The sequence below is a fragment of the Entelurus aequoreus genome, linkage group LG14, assembly GCF_033978785.1.
Source record: "Entelurus aequoreus isolate RoL-2023_Sb linkage group LG14, RoL_Eaeq_v1.1, whole genome shotgun sequence".
NCBI classification, from domain to species: domain Eukaryota; kingdom Metazoa; phylum Chordata; class Actinopteri; order Syngnathiformes; family Syngnathidae; genus Entelurus; species Entelurus aequoreus.
Window position 1 is genome coordinate 41,886,583 of NC_084744.1, and position 8,667 is coordinate 41,895,249.

Below are 8,667 nucleotides of genomic sequence, written 5' to 3' on the forward strand. Positions count from 1 at the left end.
CTTTTTTTTCTACTAAGAAAAGTGCACTTGTTATTAGTGAGAATATACTTATTTTAAGTTATTTTTGGGTTCATTGAGGTTAGCTAATTTTACTTGTTTTGGAAAGTTTTGACAAGCCAAATTTTCTTGTTCTATTGGCAGATAATTTTGCTTAGTTCAAATAAAATACCCCTAATTTTTGTATTTTTTTTCTTGTTTTTGAACACTGACTCTTTGCAGTGCGCCATTTACATCTGCATTTACTCTTCCTTAAACATACACACTTATTTACCTTTTCAGATGACAGCGCTGCTCTTTTTGTACAAACTAACACCAATGTAGTTGGCGACATGAACGACATCTTGCAGCACTATGTCTTAACAGATGTTAAGTGACCTACATGCGGTGGCTGTCCATTTAGAAAAGGCAATGTTTAACTTATCTGTGGTAAACTGGCCAGCATAGTTTGTTGTCCTCTGTTTGCTGTCCATCTTGTATCCATGCTAGCAGTGCCGTCCTTACCTCAATTCTATCTAAAGTTCGGTCGGAGTTGGTTTTGAAGGGCGGAGAGCACACTGCTCTAACTATCATCACACTGGCATGTGACGTGATCACTGCCTGTGCAATGCGCGCCACCTTCTGGCTGTCAAAACAATCACTGTGAATAATCTTCATTCATTCATGATAATGTGATACTTTTGAAAAATTAATCACATGTGTTAATGTTGACAGCCCTAATGTTAATACTAGGGCTGTCCAATGATTGTTTTTTTTATATCAGATTTTGGAATTTGGATTAATCATTATTTTTAACGGGTTTCCATAATTTCAATTGGCTTACGAAAAGACCTCATTATTTGTACACAAATGCAATGTTATTGTCAGAATGTCATCCAGGAACGTTTTCGAAAGTTTTACTTAGATGCATGCCCTTTATTTGCAAAACACTTGGCAATAGTTTTATCTAAAGTGCCTTCAGGCTGTGTTTTGGAATGACAGAGCACATCAGTCAGAGTTTTCTAACTAGTTTTTGAAGTGACGTATGCATTCATCTGATTACTGACCGTATAAGTGTTACACTAAAAGAGCTTGCACGTGATTAATGGGATTATTTTTGAGTAATGTGTCCATTTTGACAGCCCTAGTTAATAATAATTAATAATACCATAGATTTGTTATAAATGTGAGTATCAGAATCAGAAGAGTTTTTATTGCCATTGTTTGAGAACGGGTTCACAATGGCAATAAAAACTTGTCTGATTCTGATACTCACATTTATAACAAATCTATGGTATTATTAATTATTACAACATTGTTTAGCCTTTTTAAAGAAAAGTATCACAGAATATGTCAATTTTATGATGACGTCTGTTGACCACACCTCCACTACCACAGGTCTGTTGGCAATCCCAGGGGAAAAGCGTGACATAGCACATTCGAAACCACCTAAATTGCCCAAAGTGCTGCACAGGGCACATACGACAACACAAGCAGTGAAAGCAAAACGGTCAAAATTTAAAAAGTGCGGATTTTGGCTAAAACTGTTAAAATAATAGACATTTACCGTGCTTGCTTACGGGTCATCCCTTGCCACATTGCCTCTTCAAATATTGCGGCTTCACCACATTGCATATTTTGGGGTTATTTCCCCCCCCCCCCCTTGTTTAAAACATATTCTACAATTGTCTAGTCCTATATTAAGCATTTTCAAGCATACAAATAAAATACATTTAAATATTAATGGCAATAGTAATATATATCAATACGACAGTAGTATTGACCACTAGAGAAGACCAAACCAATCAGAGTGCGCTGTTCAGTATAGTGGCCACTGATTGGCTCAGCCTCAGACAGTATTACTAGAGTATATTGGATTGAAAGAGTGTAAATGTGACTAAAGAGTGTTATTTTAAGTATAGAAGGCCCTCATTATGTTGAAAAAGTTATTTTGAAGGTCGTAAACTGTTTTTTTTATGATCTAGCTATGAAAACTAATGATTTGTACTTCGCAAAATTAGTTTATTGCGGTCATGGCCAGAACCAATTAGCTGCGATATACGAAGAACAACTGTACACTATTGCTTGGTCTGTCGTCCTTGTAGGAAGAACATATCTGAATCACCCTAATGGATGTGCATTCCGACATGTTTAGTTAAGGTAAAACAAATGAAGCATTACTCTTGTCGTGCAGTACAACCAACAACTATCAGACACTGAACACGGCAAATATGATAACTATATTTTGAATATGTTACCACGACCGTATGAAACTTAATTGCGGTTTCTTATATATGGTTTCTTCTGTAAAAAAAATAGACATTAACAAAACTCTTACCAGCTATAATGACGCTGTCGGTCCTTGCTGGACCAAATTTGAGGGTCATCTCATGTTTGTGCTTGTGGACAGCCAAGTGGTCTTCATTTGTAAATCTCTATAAGGACAAAAAAAGAACAGAGACCTGAAGGTTGACACACAAAACTGAAAAACAGTTTAGACACATGTCACAGCACAAATATACTTTTTTTTTTTTTTTAAACCTAGCTATTGTAATGTTTTTGTTATCTTGGAGTTGACAAGTATAAGTACAATTATGTAGGTGAGTTTTGATTTGTCTTTTTGGAACATATATTTTAATAAAGGAAGAAAACACAAGATTAACCCAATGTATTTTTGCAAAACTCTAAGATGAACATAAAAAGAGAAAAACATACACTGGCAGGTACGCAAGACGACAGTAGTGTCCCTATACTTTAGTCCAACACCCAATTGCCATCAGTACAATATGTCATACTATCTTACTTAACATTGCTTTTTTTATATTTTAAGCATTGACTTTACAGTTAATACAGGTTTAATGAAGGCAACAACTTTACCCTGGAACAGACTACTAAACTATATATTTCCATATTTAAAAAAAAAAAAAGTAAAATAGGAACATATTAGAGATTGGCAAGCATCCTGGGATGGAGCAACCAGCTTGAGAGGTTTTGTGAAATATTACGCAAACGTGCACAATCAAAGTCCCAATTTCTGCATTTGTTTACAAATAATGAGTTTTGATTGTGTTGAGTGTTTATTAGTTACACCCATTAAACAATTAATCAAAGCAACAAAATATGTATTTAACTTATTGGTTTAACCAATTAATTTCTAAAGCCCTAAAGTATATTATTGTATTTGTAGTTGACAGCGACTTTGGACTGCAATGCTTATTACTGAGAGCACTGCACTCCAAGTACACTGCAAACTTGGGTCGTGTCCCCACAAACATGGATACTTCATAACGCATACTTTTCTCTGCGTTAAGGCCTTTTGTCCACATGCAAAAGCATACTTTTGTCCTTAAAGAGAGTAAGATTTCTAATTCACTGGTAATATTCGAGTGGGCCCGGGGCCCTCTGTAGTGGAAAAGTTGGGCCCCATGGTCAAAAATGTTAAGGACCTCTGGTCGAGTATATCAAAAATAATAACAGGTGTAATGCCACAAAGTCAGCTGTTGCTGCTTTTCTAGGTTTCTGATTGGACAAATTGTGCATGGCAGCTAGTGGATGTGTGGATGGAGATCCTTTGAACCCCGGATATGCGTTTTTGAAACAATCCGTGTTCGTGTGGACATGGCACTATATCCATTATAAAAATCAGCATTGTTTACAAATAAGCCTAGTTTTGAGCATATACCCTGTTGGGTGAGGGACAATAAAAAATACATAAATGACAATAAGAAGTTGCTCGGAAGGGGTCGTAAATAAGCTAACTGGAATCAACTAAAACAACATTGGCATATTAACACTTTAAATATGATTGAATTGTGCCACCTTTTCAACTTACAGTCGTGGTCAAAAGTGTACATACACTTGTAAAGAACATAATGTCATGGCTGTCTTGAATTTCCAATCATTTCTACAACTCTTATTTTTTTGTGATAGAGTGACTGGAGCACATACTTGTTGGTCACAAAAAACATTCACGAAGTTTGGTTCTTTTATGAATTTATTGTGGGTCTACTGAAAATGTGAGCAAAACTGCTGGGTCAAAAGTATACATACAGCAATGTTAATATTTGCTTACATGTCCCATGGCAAGTTTCACTGCAAGAAGGCGCTTTTGGTAGCCATCCACAAGCTTCTGCTTGAATTTTTGAGCACTTCTCTTGACAAAATTGGTGCAGTTCAGCTAAATTTGTTGGTCTTCTGACATGGATTTGTTTCTTCAGCATTGTCCACACGTTTAAGTCAGGACTTTGGGAAGGCCATTCTAAAACCTTCATTCTAGCCTGATTTAGCCATTCCTTTACCACTTTTGACGTGTGTTTGGGGTCATTGTCCTGTTGGAACACCCAACTGTGCCCAAGACCCAACCTCCGGGCTGATGATTTTAGCTTGTCCTGAAGAATTTGGAGGTAATCCTCCTTTTTCATTGTCCCATTTACTCTCTGTAAAGCACAGAGGCCCAGAGCATAATACTACCACCACCATGCAAGACAATAGGCATGGTTCATCCATCCTTCCATTTTTTTACCGCTTGTCCCTTTCGGGATCGCGGGGGGTGCTGGAGCCTATCCCAGCTGTATTCGGGCGCAAGGCAGAAGGCGGGGTACACTCTGGACAAGTCGCCATCTCATCACGGGGCCAACACAGATAGACAGACAACATTCACACACTAGGGCCAATTTAGTGTTGCCAATCAACCTATCCCCAGGTGCATGTTTTTGGAGGTGGGAAGAAGCCGGAGTATCCGGGGAGAACATGCAAACGCCACACAGAAAGGTCCCGAGCCCGGGATTGAACTCAGGACCATCGTATTGTGAGGCACATGCACTAGCCCCTGTACAACCGTGCTGCCCTAGGTAGGTAGGCCTGGTGTTCCTGGGATTAAAGGCCTCACCTTTTCTCTTCCGAACATATTGCTGGGTATTGTGGCCAAACAGCTCCATTTTAGTTTCATCCAGAAGGTCTTATCTTTGTCCATGTGATGTCAGATGAAACAAAAATTGAGCTGTTTGCCCACAATACCTATGCTTTCGACCAAGCATATTTGGTCACATTTTCAGTAGACCCATAATAAATTCATAAAAGAAGCAAACTTCATGAATGTTTTTTTGTGACAAACAAGTATGTGCTCCAATAACTCTATCACAAAAAAATAAGACTTGTGGAAATCATTGGAAACTCAAGACAGCCATGACATTATGTTCTTTACAAGTGTATGTACACTTTTGACCACGACTGTAATTGTCTTTGTATAGTGTGATGCACCAAGACACGATGTGTACAGTCTCCACTACTATGTGCAATGACCTATCAATAAAAGCAGGTGTCTTACCTGTCCACAGCCAGGTGCAGTGCATTGAAAAGGTTTATCATCACTCATATTAAGGGATTCCTGTTATGTCACCCTGAAACGAGAGCAGTACCTTGGGTTCGTCAAACTGACTAAATATAAATCATCTTTGAAGTATGTATTTGTGGCTGGAGATGCTGCTGAAGAGGAGATATGTGAACAAAGCCAGCCAAAGATGGGCGGTTACTACTTAGTTGTTGACACCGCTCATCCCAACACGGCACTCTTTTACAATCGAAAATAAAACACCAGTCGTGTGTCGCATTGTTAAATATGTCCAACTAAAACAAGCCCCATCATATTATCGCGGAAGACGAGCATCTGTTCTAGTCGCTTCCATGAACTAGCCTTCGCCCCAGTGAACACACAAGCGTCGCCGTATTTAGATTTAAAATAGCCTTTCTACAAAGAGGATTTTCAGTTTTTAATTCAAAACTAACCAACGGCACTGCCAATGTTTAGATTGGGGATACAGGTCGTGTACGACAGCGTGGTAAACATCCTCGGGTTGTGTGGACACGTACTTACCCACTCCGCCAGCCACGACCCTCCTTGCATTCCCCAGATCCCGCGTCTGGTCCAAACGATCGCGAGAATAGCCACACACGTCACAGAATGACGTCATACATTTCGACAACCGGGTATGCTCTATAACAGCCTATGGTGTCGTTATATAGAAACATGGTTAGTATTATTCTTTTTGGTCATAATCCTGGTGTGGCAGAAATGGCAAAGTATATTTAATTTAAAAAAATCAGTATTTCATATCCATCAACATCTGTGGGTTTGATACTTTAAAATAATTGAGCATTTCACACAATACAGTATTGTCAGTCTTTGCAAAACAACCCAATTAATGAGCATACATGCCAGTTTTGTTAAATGGTTTACCAGACTTCAATGTGTAACAACCAGTTTGATGAAAAATACATTAGGCAATGCTTATTGTCCATTGATAAATTCAGATGGATCTTTTAAAGTGGTAAAATTTTAGACTGCTTGTGTTGTAATCAATGTTAGTACTAGTTTAAAATGTACTTCTGATTCTTTATACCAAACAAGGTCAACAATATTCTCCAGGTCATTTTAAAAACTTTCTAATTTATTCAATGCCATTTACAAAAGCAAACACTCCCCTGTGCCTAAAACCAGAAATATTGAAGTTACACTAATGCGTCAAGTAGGTGGTGGACCCAAAAAAGCTTCCATGTGATGCTTTAAGGAAGCAAGTCTTTTGTACTAAATCACAGAAGTCATTCCAAAAAGATGCTTTTGGTCAGCAGCGTTGCAGACATTAATTCTAGCGCAACTGTTAAATAGTCAAATACATGTATTTTAATCAAGTAATTTCTTACATTTGTACAATACATGTCTTTGCTCATTTTGACAGTGCCCAAGAGCCTTGAAAATGTACATTTCCATGACACTAACACGGAACAATTTAGGATGCCAGAATAAAGTGTAGTCACATCTGTAATGAAAGTTGAACAGCAGAGTTTTACATGGCAAACAGGATAAGGAAAGCGACCATCAAACAGAACAGTCCCATGGCTTCAGACAGGGCAAATCCCAGGATGGCATAGGAGAACAGCTGCTGCTTCAGGGATGGGTTCCTGCAAAGAAAACAATCAGAGCTCTTAAAACGCAATTTAGATGCAACATTGGGTCAACAAAACAAACAAACAAACAAACCTAGCATAGCCGATGATCAGACTGCCAAACACAGTCCCGATTCCCGCGCCAGATCCAGCTACACCGACTGTGGCAGCTCCGGCACCAATAAACTTAGCAGCGGTGTCGATGTCCCGGCTGACAGCGCTTGTCTGAAAGCCCCTCAGTGTGACCTGAGTGAGGGGGCTTTGTGGCATCAGAGCAACGGCATTCTGGAACAAGAAAAGCTGCAAAATTAGTACACCGCCTCAAGATATCTGACAAGTTAAATTAAAATGCATCAGACCAAGCTAGAAATCTTATTACCTCTGTGTTGACCTCAGGCCTGGACAGCACAGAGGCAGACAGGGGTCTGTAAAGAGCCCGGGAACCAGCACGGACCTGCAACAGGTAAATAAGCACTTAAGCGCTTGCAAAATATCACCTCTGCACCAAATAAATATAATATTGTACAGTCTGCCCTAAACACAAGCAAAAAGCAGGTAGAAGGCACCTTGAATGAACATGACTGTAGCATGAGCTCAGTATGACCTGTAGCACGAGGAGGGGTGTCAGAAAGAGCAACATATTAGCAATAGTTGCAATTACAATTACTTAAATACTTCAAGTATGAGGAACAATTGCCCTTGTGGATCAATAAAGTTTGTCTAAGTCTTATTTTAAGTAGCAAATCTATATGGCACGCTACTGTGGAGCCATCAGCAGCAATACATTGAGACACGAGTGAGCTCAAACACCTTAAATAGAACTATATCTCAAGACAATTCCTAAAACTGTGCAATGACAGCTGATCACCAAGCTGCATGTTGTTTTACATTACCAAGGACAGCCCACACCCTGGTTTCCACCTGTTTGACCTGCTACCATCGGGCAGGGGCTACAGGTACATCAGAGCCAGAACAAAACAGGCTCAGAGACAGCTTCTTTCCCAGAGCTGTCACCATCTTGAACTCAAAACTGGTAATAAATAATTCACCCCTATATGATATCCTACCTTGGGGACGGCGTGGTGCGGTTGGAAGAGTGGCCGTGCCAGCAACCTGAGGGTTCCTGGTTCAATCTCCACTTTCTACCAACCTCGCCACGTCTGTTGTGTCCTTGAGCGAGACACTTCACCCTTGCTCCTGATGGGTCGTGGTTGGGGCCTTGCACGGCAGCTCCCGCCATCAGTGTGTGAATGTGGAATTAGTGTCAAAAGCGCTTTGAGTACCTTGAAGGTAGAAAAGCGCTCTACAAGTATAACCCATTTACTCTAATACCCTACTGTGCAATATTACCCTTCGAGTGCAATACATCCGACACTGACTGTTATTACTTTATTACTCCGGTACTCTTGTTTTGTTCTGTGTATTGAACAGTATTTTGTATATCGTACAGGATTGCTTATTGTTTTTATTTTGGATAGTAGTCTGTTTATTTCAATTCTTATTACTTCTTGTGTGATTTATTTTTATTCCATATTTGTTTCCACTACCGCACCTTAAATTGGAGTCCTTAATCTCGTTGTATGCAAATATAATAACAATAAAGTCCATTCTATTCTATTTTGGTAGTAGCTTCTGACTGTTATTACTCCGGTACGCTTGTTTTGATCTGTATATTGTGCAGTATTTTGTATATTGCTTTGTATATTGTACAGGATTGCTTATTGTTTTTATTTGGATAGTAGTCAATAA

At 39.2% G+C, this 8,667-nt stretch overlaps 2 protein-coding genes and 1 long non-coding RNA gene across 7 annotated transcripts in view; 1 reads left to right on the plus strand and 2 right to left on the minus strand.

The window, feature by feature from the left end:
* Positions 1-8,667, plus strand: part of LOC133665394 (uncharacterized) — a 707,793-nt gene that overhangs the window by 571,359 nt on the left and 127,767 nt on the right. The gene's annotated exons all lie outside the window — the stretch shown is intronic.
* Positions 1-8,667, minus strand: part of atf2 (activating transcription factor 2) — a 47,870-nt gene that overhangs the window by 32,950 nt on the left and 6,253 nt on the right. Inside the window, exons 1-3 of one of the 5 annotated variants that reach the window (XM_062069921.1) lie at positions 5,849-5,899; positions 5,303-5,375; positions 2,315-2,411 (exon numbers count right to left, since the gene is read on the minus strand). In XM_062069921.1, the coding sequence (XP_061925905.1) occupies positions 2,315-2,411; positions 5,303-5,350 (145 nt within the window). In that variant the 5' untranslated portion in view covers positions 5,351-5,375; positions 5,849-5,899. The other 4 variants (XM_062069922.1, XM_062069923.1, XM_062069924.1 and 1 more) reach the window with 4 other exon arrangements.
* atp5mc3a (ATP synthase membrane subunit c locus 3a) overlaps positions 6,401-8,667 on the minus strand; it is a 2,949-nt gene continuing 682 nt past the window's right edge. The window contains exons 3-5 of the mRNA XM_062069925.1: positions 7,298-7,372; positions 7,013-7,203; positions 6,401-6,933 (exon numbers count right to left, since the gene is read on the minus strand). Coding sequence (XP_061925909.1) covers positions 6,819-6,933; positions 7,013-7,203; positions 7,298-7,372 — 381 coding nt within the window. The 3' untranslated portion in view covers positions 6,401-6,818. The remainder of the gene's footprint in view (positions 6,934-7,012; positions 7,204-7,297; positions 7,373-8,667) is intronic.